Source organism: Mauremys reevesii, linkage group 20 (assembly GCF_016161935.1).
Source record: "Mauremys reevesii isolate NIE-2019 linkage group 20, ASM1616193v1, whole genome shotgun sequence".
NCBI classification, from domain to species: domain Eukaryota; kingdom Metazoa; phylum Chordata; order Testudines; family Geoemydidae; genus Mauremys; species Mauremys reevesii.
Genome location: NC_052642.1, coordinates 6547307 through 6559814, shown reverse-complemented (window position 1 = coordinate 6559814; position 12508 = coordinate 6547307). Strand labels below are relative to the sequence as shown.

Here is a 12508-nt window from a genome sequence, read left to right as displayed (position 1 = left end):
CCCTTGTTGATCCTGAAAATAATAATACAGGCGAAAGCTTAGCTACCCCACTTGTAGGCTGCTGAATCTGCTTCGCAGCGTAGAAGGATCCATGTCCTGCTTTTGCAGTTTGTTTCTTCCCTTTAAGTTTGGTCTGACCTGTATGGCCCCTGACTGAATATTTATGTCATTTCAAAATGTGGCTTCTCACTAGTTCCCTAGATTGCGAACTAATCTGTGACCTCACAGCCATCCTCCTGTGTTACCTTTCACAAATTCTCACCTCTCTCTGTCCTAGGAGTTTTTCACTGTTGCATGGACAACTCTGACCATGGTAACTAACGACGGTCGGAAAAAAAAACATAATATCCTGGCCGCAGCCGGAAGAAGAGGAATTGTAAAGCTGATTCATGTATCGGCTGATTTCTGCTACGGAGAGATTAAGGCTCACAAAAAGCCCATTGCTACAGCCTGCTTCAGCCCAAGCTGCGAGACACACCTCTTTAGTAAGTCTCCAGTTCTGCCTCTCTCTAGTAGCAGGGAAAAGGCCTGGCTTCCAAATAAGGAGGCATTTTGTGGTCGTCAATGTTGGAGCAGGTACTGGTAGGTGGGTATTGAGGTGGAGGAGTGTTGAGACACACATGGAGGACATGTACCTCACTGGGGGGGGTGGTACAAATTTCCCCTCGGTGTCTATGCACAGAGGATAGGAGTTGTTACAGCCTTCTGCTATAGAGCCTTGATTCTTTCGCTCCAGTGGTAGCAGCTCAGGCTTTTGGCTCTAGAGGTGCAGTGTCTCGCCCGTGAGGGCAGCCATCCCACCGAGACCACATAAAACCCCCACCATGCCCTGCCGAGGCGTAAGGAGGGTGAGACCGACCATGCTGCGTCTTGTGGGTCAGAAGCTGTGACTCAGTCCCCATGTCAAATGAGCGAGCTTACCCTGGGCTGCTTGATTTCTTCAGATCAATGAAGTTCTGTGCCTTTACTTGTTAAATAAATTTAGCGACCTCCGATTTTACTCACTCTTACTAATGACCTTATTCAGGGCCAGATCCTGACATCGAGGAGAGTTTTGCCTGGGTAGAGAGAGCGTGGTTTGGTGCTCAGTGAGCAGCCAGTAATAACCATTGGGTTACAGGATACAGTTGTATTTTCTGTCCAGTAACATACAGATCAACCCTTCATTTTTTTTGCATTCCGTACATTGTCTTGCGCCTGAAATGACTCAGCCTGCTGTGTGCCCACTGCCACATCAATTCATCAAGGCTTAAACTTTCAAGCAGCATCCATTAACTTTGGAATCCTCCAGTTCTGGGTGCCCAACTTCTGGAAGCATCCAAAACTAATGGACATGTCTCAAAAGTACGCTCAAGAATTTAAAAAGAAGAGCCTAGCCAGCTCAGTAGATAGGTACTCTGATTAGCAGTCTCAGCTGAGGTGGACTTTCACCTGGAGAATTGATCTGAGTTGGACAACCATAGGGACCCAGAATGGAGGCAGGGCCATTTTATTTTGTAGAGTTGTGGGTTAACAGTTGTTCCCTGAAGGACGGTCTGGTGGCCAGTAGTGGCAGTTTGCGGGCCATCATTTGATTGGGGTCTGAGTTATTTTCTGGATAATCGATTGGAAATGTACCACGTAGCTCTCAATGCCAAAGAGTTTTAAATCTTTTGTACTTGGTGCCTAGCGTCCACAGTGGGAGGTTCTGTGATGATTAATCAAGTATGTGGAATGAACTGGTGGGTCACAGTCCATTGGGACACGTAAGCAAAACAACACTGCCTGGAACTGGCACTAATTGATGCTCTTATTGGCTTTCTCAGAGGCCTGGAAAACTAACTTCCCTTGAGAAGACAGATTTGCTATGGGGGAAGCTTGCATTGCCTGTGCTGTGGATAAAGGGCCCCAGGGCTAGCAAGCTGGCACTCTTCACCAGCAGTAAATTCACACAAGATAGGGCTTGGCTGCTTTGTTAGTTAGGCCAAAGCCCATATGGCTGATGCTGTGTTAATGGCCTCACACGTGACGCAGCCGTGCAATGTCATGTCATGTGAGCCAGGGGGAATTTTTAAGTGGAACAAAAAGAAACGTTGGCAAGTAATGGTCTGTAACTACCTGGTACCGGTTTTTGTCCCCCACAGCTGCATCCTATGACAAAAGAATTGGCCTCTGGGATATTGGGGTTCCGGATTGTGACTACAACTTCAAAGCAAGGTATGTGTTCAGAAACAAGATGCACTCAGTTACATTCTCCTGAGAAGCAACTGTTACAGGAGGTTGGACTAACTGTCTGTTTTATTTGTCAGCCAACTGCTGGTGCTGGAAGTTGCCTCTATTCCATTACGCATTGCCCTGGTCCCATCCTGCCCAGATCAGTTCCTGCTGGCTGGCTGTGAAGAAGGTTGTTTTGCTTGGGATATTAGACTGAACAAGCCACAGAAGAGCAGGTAAGAACTATGGGCCTGGGACACAAATTCACTTTCCACAACCATAAGCATTCTGAGGGCTTTGGGATTTTGATTCTAGAGGGCTGAGATGAGGAAAACCTATTAGATCTGGATATAATTCTCCAGCTCTTACAAGATGGTGGACCCCAGCAAGAGGTATAGAGAGCAGTTATTTGGCACGTCTGATGCTCAAATCCCTGACTCCAGTAGCGAGCGCCAAAGCACAAGGTTTCACCTGGTTCTCACCAGGCTAGTTACTCCTTGGAGGGTGACACCAACGGATCTGTCCTCCCTGAGTTCTTAACTACCAGACCCTCAAACTGCCCCCCTCAGGTTTGTCATCCCAAAGGCATGAAACCAGCCCTCAGTTATCAATTCACTTTGGCACCCACCTTTCTAGCACAACAGCAACCTGTTTGGGCTAACAGACAAAAAGTTCATTTAATAGAAAACCCACCGCTTCAGAGATGAAATAGTAAGGGAAATGACACAGGCTTAACCTCAGGCTTTCCACTTCCACATTAGATAATGTCCCTTTTCTAAAAACAATTTACCTAATGCCTTTGAACAGGTTCCCCCACTACCCTGTAACTCTAGGGGGATCCAGGTTTCACAGACAGCCTCCTGCCTTGAGGCTGTCCCTCAGTTTCCAGATTTAAAAAAAAACAAAACCCCTCAGACACAAGCTTACTTTTAAAAGACTCCCCTCCCCCTTTTAGTCCAGGGTTTATTCAGTGTGTAAATCCCCTCTTGGCTTTACACGGATGGCTTTCCATTAACTCTAATGCTCCACCGTTGTCTCTTCCTGACTGGACAATGGGTCGTTACTTGAAGCCAGGTTCTTGAAAATACCTGGCTTGGGAGATGCAATTGAAATTGTAGTGCAGGTATGTATCCATCTCTCATAAAACCCATCAAGTTCAGCACATTACAGGCTTTCCTAAAAGACCTTACTCAATACACTTTGAGTGCGTACTCTGTTGCTTCAACTGCTCATCGTTGGGGGTTTAAACCTTCTGTTCTTCCCTTGGGGGTCAGGACCTGATTATCACAGCATAATAGGAGGCCTATTTCTTGGCACATCTAAAACTAGATCGTATTAGGGAACGATCCTGCCCAGGCACCGAGAAGGGTTCGATGATGCACTGTTTCTCCATCGCTGAACTCTGTGAGACTGTCTTGTTTAAAGGGTCACGTGGTGCTTGGCGAGGGTTTGTTTATTCAGTAGCTGACCACTCTTTAACTTCTCAATTTTTCATCAGGCCTTTTGAAGTGGCGTTCCAGTTTCCTAATGATGAGGGAGAAGCAACAGCTTCCCACAGAGTGGATGGATTGGCTTTTTTGAACAAGGATGTTGTGGGTAAGCATGGAGGCAGATCGCCATAAGCACAGTTACTTCCTACACACAATATAAGTCATGATCTCCTGGTCTCAGGAAGACTGGGACAACTTTAATTTTGTACTACAGCTGTGGCTGTGAACATTTCAGTAGGTTTTATAATATTTCAGCTGGGGCAGATTTGGGACTGGATCCACATACTGTGAATATGGTAATGTTACATTCCTCATATAAGGAGGAGCCTCTAGCCATGAAAGGCAGATGGCTTGTACTTACTTTGGGTGTTGTATAGAACAGGAGAAAATGCTTTCTTGGTTCAGGGACCCTAACTCCCACCCTGAAATCTGGCAGGGTTTGGCTCTCTGAGCCTGTCCACACATGCAGTAAGCTGGGGTGTGAACTCAGCTATTCTGCCCTAACTCCCTGTGTGGACACTCACCCTAAGTAACTTTGTGCACAGTGAGATTGTCCACACAGGGAGTTAATGCAGTGTAGCTAACGTATTATAAATTCACACCCTACCTTGCTGTGCACTAAACTTCTCAGCCTTCATAGTAGCTAGCAGTACATTGGCCTCCCGTTTTCAGCAGCTGCTTCCCAGGCCCTGCTAGCTCCAGAGTCCTTAAGTGCTGCTTTAAAGTACTGTGGGGTGGAAAATCAAATTTGATAGTGAGAGACTAAAGGGACAATTAGTCTGCTTAAGGCCAGGATGGCTAGAAAGGTCCCTCAGCTATCACCACAGATGGTGACTGGATTTCTTTTGTAATGGGGGAGCCATGTTCCTGTCAGAAAAGCAGTATTTAAAGAGGGCTGGGTGTTCTGAAATAAATGTCTGAATATTTTAGGACATTCATTCCTGATACGCTGTTTGCTCTCTCCTCCAGTTTCTAAGAGTTCTAAGACAGGGTCTATCTACTTATGGAGCTGGAGTCAGTCTTTTGAGGCACAGGGGAAATCATGTCAGCGAACACGACCTGCGCTCATTCTAGCTGAACTGGAGTGGTCTACAACAGACCTGCCCTACCTTACCCTCAGCACCTGTCCAGGTAAGCCCACCATTGTTAGCTAGAAATGAACAATGCAGAAGAGTGGACTCAAGAAGCTACTGTTGGGGAAGGATTTGGAAGGTACAAGTTATTAATAGACCGTACCTGATGCCATTTCTGCTTTACGTACTCTGCCCAAGGTAAGGATTTTAGGCCCAGCCTTACTGCTGAGTTATTGTTCTGACGCTGCTTCTGTAAAATGCTAGTACCTAATGTCTGCAAAGCACTTTGAAATGAGGGATGCGCTTACTATGCAGTGTGGTAGAACTTCTACCCAGCACTAATAGTGACAAATTTCTGGGAGGAACCTGAATCTTAAAATAATCCACCCTCTTAGTGCCTTATGCAGCACTTTGCAAGGAGTGCCTCGTAACAAAGACCAGCTGTTCGCTGGAGACACTCTAGCAGTGCAAGACCAATGTTAAAATGACTTCATTTCAGCCTTGCGAAATGGTCATACAAAAATACCAGCCTGAGTCCAAAATCCCCACTCATCATTTGTCATGTCATATACTAAGGAGGTGGTATTGGCCAGCCCATAAAAATAACTGGAGGTGAATTTTGTAAGGCTGGTTTCCTTAACACTCTGCAGCAATTAAGAATGGGATACATTTCATCTGGAAGGTGACATTCCTTATACTGGGCTCTGTCTCACCCTCTTAAGCTATGGCTGCCACAAGAAGGGGTGAATGAGTGGTAGAGGGTCGAGAAGGTTTTGGTCTTGGCCATCAGAAATCTCAACACTGCCCTGGTTCCTTTGCAGCAGCAGAGTATGTGTTCTGCGGCGATGAAAAGGGAAGCGTGTGGATGTACAATCTCAGCAAGCACTCTTCAGCCTGGAGGGCCTCCAAGGGAAAACGCTCAGAGAACAGAATAGCTCCCACACAGGTAGGCCTGGGCCTTTGGTTTTTATATTGAACAATATTCCCTAGCGGTGAGGCTGTGCAAACAGGAGGCATAAGACAAATTACTTCTTAGGTGGCTCTTTTAACTCAGATCTGTACAGCTGTTGAGAGATTTAAAGAAGAGAATTTTTTAAAATTCAGACCAGTCAATTTAATTCTAAAAGGGGCTGGTAAAAGTCAACAGGGAACAGTCTCTGCCTTTCCCATGCTCTTGGTGCCATTGAATAGCATATTCTTAACCTCTTCCTCCTGAAAGGCTTCTCACCTGCCAAGTCCTGACAGTACCAAGTTATAGGTGATGTTTTTTCACCACCAGCTCTGAAAACGTGATGCCACTCTTCTCCTCTCCCCCCAACAGCTGCTCTTTAACAGGGCTCTCCACATTACTTACTTCAGCTGGCCTTATATTCTCAACACCTACTGTCTTTTCTCAGTTAAACCAATGTGTATCTAAAGCTGTTGAACAAGAGGAGAGATTTTAGCTAACTTGAGAGGCAACCATCTAATTTTTTCCATGCACTTGAAAAATCTGTGTGGTCAACCCAAGAGTTCTCTATCCTATCTTACATCTAATTGCCTAATAATCCTCTATAATGGGAGTATATCAACTCCAATCTAGAACAGTAGGCCCTAACTGTTAGCATGTAGTTTTCGTAGGTGACTCTTCCAGACTACTGCCATTGCATGCTGCTAGCCAATAGCTACTCCACAACCCTATACATTTACCAGTCATGGTAAGATTTTATATAAAGGGATGGACTGAGGGGTCAGTCTCAATCTGTTTTATACCCTCCCCCAGCAAAGACTTAGGGTGGGTAGCTGCAGTTTTCTGACTGCATCCCTGTAGCTTTCCTTTCTAAACAGGTAAACCCAAACCAAGCCTTACTTTGTATGAGCTTTTCTGAACTAATCTGTTCTCTTGCTAGATTCTTGAGTGGCCAGAGCTTCGAGCAAATGGGGAGCTGCTGACTGAAGTCTTAATAAACAACGTGGTGACAGACCCTACTTTCACTTACCTTATTGCTTTAACTGGCGTCAATATAGCAGCGGTATGGAAGAAAACATAGCTTGTTCTTTATGGAAAATTTCATTCCTGTGATGTTTTGAAATAGTGCAGTATTAGTGATTGTTTCCAAGAGTAACCATGAAGTTTTCTAAACCAGCCCTTATCATGCAAGAGAGAAAATGCAAAGGGACTTGGCGCACATGCTGTCATTGACAATACCCAGCTTCTTTTACTGTGAGTTTTCACAATTTGTGTATTTGTTTTATAGAAATATGATACTTAATAAAATGTAATACCTGGTAACTTGGGAGTGAAGAGATGACTTATGGGGAGGGAATGCAGCCATAGATCTAGGAGGGGCATTGCTCAGCAGTTAATCATGTTCTGGAAGTACAGTTTCCAAGCCCAATACTACATGGTCACTTTAACATGCTCCACGCTACACAAGACAAAATAACCTGGAGACTACCCAGCTGTTAAATCTTACCTCTTTTTATAACAGTAATCAAAGGCTCTACACTCATTGTGGAAGTCACACAGCTTTATAGCTCAAATAATACAAGACTAATCATACACTTACCATCCTATCTGCAAATAATATATCCTGTACAGAACTCACAGTACTGGTTTCTGTGGGCAAACTAACTAAAAATTAGTGAATTTAGGGCTACTGTTATTAGAGACATTAATTCTTACTGAAAGTTTTAAATAATCCTTAAAGAACTTGTTCAATGAAGTAGTCACATCCACTATCATGAAAACAAACATGACTCTCTTTTTTGACCTGGATTGTTCACTCTAAGCTTCATGTTTCTATTCAATTCCTTCTTGTTTATCTTTGATAGCAACCTGTAAAACAAAAGAAACAGAATCTGTTTTAAAAGAATTCTGTACCAGAAAGTGATCTCTTATTTTCCCTCTAAATAATTTGAGATTAAAGAGATGACTTTGTATACGAATCTATGATTAAATATTATTTAAATCAGCAGCAGAAATATGTGCATCTCCTGCTGCCTGGTGGAAAACAGGTAATGTTCTGAGGGAGAACGTATATTCATACATTTCCCTTCCAGTAATTAATAAAACATAAGGCATTTACATGACACACAAGAAATCCTTTGAAAGTTTTCCTCTTCTCAACTGCTTTATTCTTTGAGATATCATTAGTTTATATTAAAACTGACTATGATTCAACTAAGGAACTAGCAAATAGGAGCATATGGAATTCAGTATAGCTTTATTCTGAAATGTTTTTCAGACCAATGGTATCTCAAACAATTTGAAGTTAAATAGACACTGTACAGCAAGAAATGGAGTAATTACAGAAGGGCACATAAGTGAAAGTATTATTAAAAAGTTCTTGGCAGGAGAAAGAAAGATTCACAAGGCAGAATTTTTCAAGTACGCTGTTCCAGGCAACAGGCTTTCACACTTGTGAAAAGGGAGAGAAAGCAAATGCTAGACACCTAGAGAGACAAGGTGTGTGAGAAACTGAACAAAATCTCAAGTGTCCTGTGGTAACAGCCAAAATCTGCTACAGCTTAATGGAATTTACACATGGGTATTCAGAGCTGAATTGGGCTGATCAGAAAAGTTACATTTTTCATATGAAAGCAACAGTTGTAAGGTTAACTGTCATTTTTAAAACAGGTCACAGTTTCAGAACCTTTCCTCACATTAGCCAGAGGAACAAGCTTACCCTGAATCTCTCCTCCAGAAGGGAGAGTTCACTGATCAGGTCCGTGATAGCATTGGTGAAAGCTTCCTGGGGACTGTAATCAGGAGTGGTCTGAACTCGAATGATGATTTTATGTTCCAGAGGATGTGGGACCTTGTATCCTGCAAACAACACTTGAGGGTCTTTCAGTAATTGCCTGGAAGGGGTGGGGAGGGAAGCATTTAGAGGGTACAAGACAGATGACAAACAGTTTAGCTGCAAAATTTCTGTAAGATTCCAAAGCATAAAGTTGGGTCTGCCACATATCACACCTTTCTAACAGGCTAATTCAATCCTTGGAGAATTTTTCCATAAAGATTTTTTTTGCAGGCTAGAGGAAATGTTACATCCATGCCAATCTCACCTTGAGAGCAAGCTTTATCTTATCCTAATAAGACGCAGTACATGCATTTCATAAAACCACTGTACGTTTTGGCAGCATTGACAGTTCCTACCTTAGAGACCCAAGCGTGGAACAGCAGGGGTAATGGGAAATGCTTGGCAAGCACTGGCAGAGCATCTAATAGCAAGAACTGAGCAGTGGTGTTCGTGTGAACGAAGCACCAGGGTGTAACTAGAATCATTTTCAGCAAAAATCCATGCAGAAGAGCTATCAAAAGCACACACCAATAATCTGATGCAGAGAGCCCAAGTTTAAAGGCAGCAGTATTTACTCCTACCACTGGAGGCCACATGCTGCTGTCCTGAGCTTATAAATTACAGAAGGGACTTAGGCAAAAGACCTACTGCATCACCAGCAATGAATTGATTAGCTCCTGCCATGTGAAGTCAACCTGGTTTAGCCCTGGGGATTCTTGAATTTCCTACACTGTTAAATGAACAGTTTCTTGCTTCACTAGAATCAGTGTGTATTGCTACAATGCTAATTTGTAATTTATAAAAATAAAAGTAGGCATTTGCACCTTTGCCACCCAGATTGAGAGTCATATTTTAAGGCCAGACTGGGTCCCTGGATCATCTCTGACCTCCTGTATATCACAGGCCACTATCACCCCCCAGCGCCTGCACTAAACCCAACAACCAAAATTAGACCAATGTATTACAGCCCACAGAAGACTAGACTATTATGTGCCACAGGCAGAGACTATGAGGGTCCGAGATGCATCAGGCCCAGTAATAGCAGGGGAAATGGCAAAGCGAGAGAGAACCAGATCATTCAGGCAAGCAACCTGCACCCACATACGGGGGGGGGGGGAAAGAAACCCACAAGGTCACTGCCAATTTGATGGGGGTGGGGTGGGGAGTCTTCCCACATTACAAAGAACCAACCTTTGCCCAAATGTTACAGGCTATTTGCTAACACTGTGCTAGAGCAGGGTTGGGCAAACTTTCTGGCCCTCATCTGGGTATGGAAATTGTATGGCAGGCCATGAATGCTCATGAAATTGAGGGTTGGGGTGCAGGGTAGGGTGAGGACTCCGGCTTGGGGTGCAGTCTCAAGGATGGGGCTGGGGATGAGGGGTGCAGGAGGGTGCTCCGGGCTGGGACTGAGTAGTTCAGAGTGTGGGAGGGGGATCAGGGCTGGGGAAGGGGCACAGGAGGTGGTCAGGCTCAGGGAGTTGCCGCTGCTTGAGGTAAGCATGTTGCCGCTGCTTGAGGTAAGCATGTCCCCGCTCCTACACGGAGGCGCGGCCAGGCTGCTCTGTGCACTGCCCCATCTGTGTGCAGAGCCAATGGGATCTGCAAGGGCAGCACTTGGGACAGGGACAATGTGCTGAGCCCCCTGGCTGCCCCTACGCATAAGAGCCTGAGGGGGGACATGCCGCTCCTTCCGGGAGCTGCACAGAGCGGGGCAAGCCCCCGACCCCGTTCCATGGCGGGAGCTCAAGGACCGGATGTGGCCCCTGGGCCGTAGTCTGCCCACTCCTGCGCTAGAGGTATGATTCCCATGCTCATATACACATACTCTTGCTAGCTCTCAAAGCAGCCGAAGTACAAACCTGCCTGAAACCGGGGGGTGGGGTGGTATGTCTGCTGCTGCTGCTACTACCAGTGCTACTGCGGCTATACTACTATTTATGCTCACACTAGGAGCTAGCACCAGTATGTGTACACAAGCAGAGGAATCACACCCCTAGCTCAAAGTTTTACACATGGTGGTAACAAGGGCCACAATGAGAAGTGGGTGTCAATGAACATAATTTCACATCTGTAACTACCACAAATAGGCCTGCAGACGTCACCCAAACATGCTATTGAAACAGCTAGTTATCCAGTGTTTATGGTTACAGTCACGCTCTGCACCTTGGCAATCTTCCCATCTAAATGTAAGCTACTGCATCACCATTAGAACTTTACTCCTAGAACTATGCAACAGGAACTGGTTTTACTTACGATTTAATAATATTTCCAAGTGTGTGGTCTTCCTTGTTGATTGTAAACAAACAGGCATTTGGTACTTTTGTATCCTTATTAATTGTGATCCTGAGTAAAAGAAAAATATTGGCATTAAAAGCAAGTGATGTTATCTAACAAATCAAACCAAACCAAACCTTTCTATGCTTTCAGTCATAAATGGTTCTCTTTAGATTCACACCAGATAGATCCGTTTGTACCTGTTCTGGATAAACAGTTATGAAGTCAATATGGAATCATAATGATACTTTGATTCAGCGGAAGGAAAAGTTTATGCAATCCCTACAGCATTGCTAAAGCAGCACAACAGTGATATAAGAAAACTAATGAATTTCAGAGCCCGGTTTACTTCTTTAAGAATTACCGTAATAGCAATTGCTTCCCACACAGCTGTAGCTCTATACTGTTATTGGCAAGGGAGAATTTTTTTAATGGGCCAAAAATTCCTCTGAACAGAGCACTAATAAAAGGGTAATTTATCAGATAATTTTAAAAGCTCTGTGGGTGAAATACAGAATAATTTGTCAACCTCAAAGTTGCACCATTTTTTTAAATTACAGCTTCTAAATGTCACTTCACGGTGAATACTGTAAACCCACAAACATTTTATACTTGAGCTGTTTGCTAAATTGTCTATTTAGTAGACGCTGCCTTTAATAATACAGATAGTTTTTTGGAAGATTTAGCTTGTCAATTTTTTTTCTGTCTTTAATCCATTTGTATTTCTGCAAGTTTCTCACTTAACCCATAACTTTGACTGATCATGCAACTCAGAGACTAGGTCAAAGGTGCAACATGCAACCAATGCATGTCTCACTAATCGTCATTTTGCAGCTGCCAGAACACAGCCATATGTACCAAATGTCACGGCAAAAGAGAGCAGGAGTTTGAAATGAAAGGATTTGATTGGGACATGCTTGTTTTTGATGGCATGTCCCAAGACTGTGTACACACAATGAAACAATTGAAACAAAAATGAAACATCTCTAAGCTGGAAAGAGATTTATGGTCTGTCGCCTAATTCCGAGTCGTTCTGCCAACGGAGATTTTACAATAGGAAGGCAGGGATAGAAGGACCCTCAAGAGCTCGCCTAGTCCAGCAGTTCTCACGCGGGTTCCGGGGGGGCTGCAATCCCGCCACAGCGCGCGGCTGAGCAGAGAGGGAGGAATCGATTCCACCCCCCTCTGCCGGCAGCGGCCGGTGTCCCAGCCAAGCAGCCCCCGGGCCGAGCAGCTCGGGGGAGTGGGACGACGAAGACCGGGGTGTGTGTGTGTGTGTCCGGCGCTGCCTGGCTCAGGGGCTGGGGTGGAAGGAGGCCCCGGGGGGGTTTCTGGGGCTGCCCGGATCGGGGGGGGGGGGAAATGGAAGGGGCCGGGGTCTGGCGATGGAAGGGGCCGGGGGGGCTGGCGCTGCCCGGCTCGGGGCGATGGAAGGGGGGGTCTGGCGCGGCGGGAAAGGGGGAGGCGGGTTGGTTCTGGGGGGGGGGGTCGAACTCGGGCCCTCCCAGCGACGGGGCCCCGCCCGCCGCACTCACTTCTTCTCCCCCTCGAAGAGCAGGAAGGACTCGAAGGCCGGCGGCGCGTTCATCCTGCGGCGGCGGCGCGTCCGCTCCCAGCAGCACCGAGCTCAGGTTCCGCTTCCCGGAGCACCCAGGGGCGGCTACTTCCGCTTCCGGGGCACTACGCAGCG

General features: G+C 45.5%; 2 protein-coding genes across 6 annotated transcripts in view; one reads left to right on the top strand and one right to left on the bottom strand.

The window, feature by feature from the left end:
- The window catches only part of LRWD1 (leucine rich repeats and WD repeat domain containing 1), a 24266-nt gene extending 16997 nt beyond the window's left edge, over window positions 1–7269 (top strand). For 4 of the 5 annotated variants that reach the window (XM_039507409.1, XM_039507410.1, XM_039507412.1 and 1 more), the window contains exons 10-16: window positions 278–485; window positions 2124–2196; window positions 2289–2429; window positions 3692–3789; window positions 4653–4814; window positions 5578–5702; window positions 6646–7269. In XM_039507409.1, the coding sequence (XP_039363343.1) occupies window positions 278–485; window positions 2124–2196; window positions 2289–2429; window positions 3692–3789; window positions 4653–4814; window positions 5578–5702; window positions 6646–6786 (948 nt within the window). In that variant the 3' untranslated portion in view covers window positions 6787–7269. The remainder of the gene's footprint in view (window positions 1–277; window positions 486–2123; window positions 2197–2288; window positions 2430–3691; window positions 3790–4652; window positions 4815–5577; window positions 5703–6645) is intronic. The other variant, XM_039507413.1, reaches the window with a different exon arrangement.
- Window positions 6961–12508, bottom strand: POLR2J (RNA polymerase II subunit J). The gene is made up of 4 exons (XM_039507418.1): window positions 12354–12508; window positions 10798–10887; window positions 8425–8599; window positions 6961–7574 (listed from the first exon to the last, which is right to left on the bottom strand). The coding sequence occupies exons 1-4, from the start codon at window positions 12404–12406 to the stop codon at window positions 7539–7541; spliced, it is 354 nt and encodes a 117-aa protein (XP_039363352.1). The 5' UTR covers window positions 12407–12508; the 3' UTR covers window positions 6961–7538.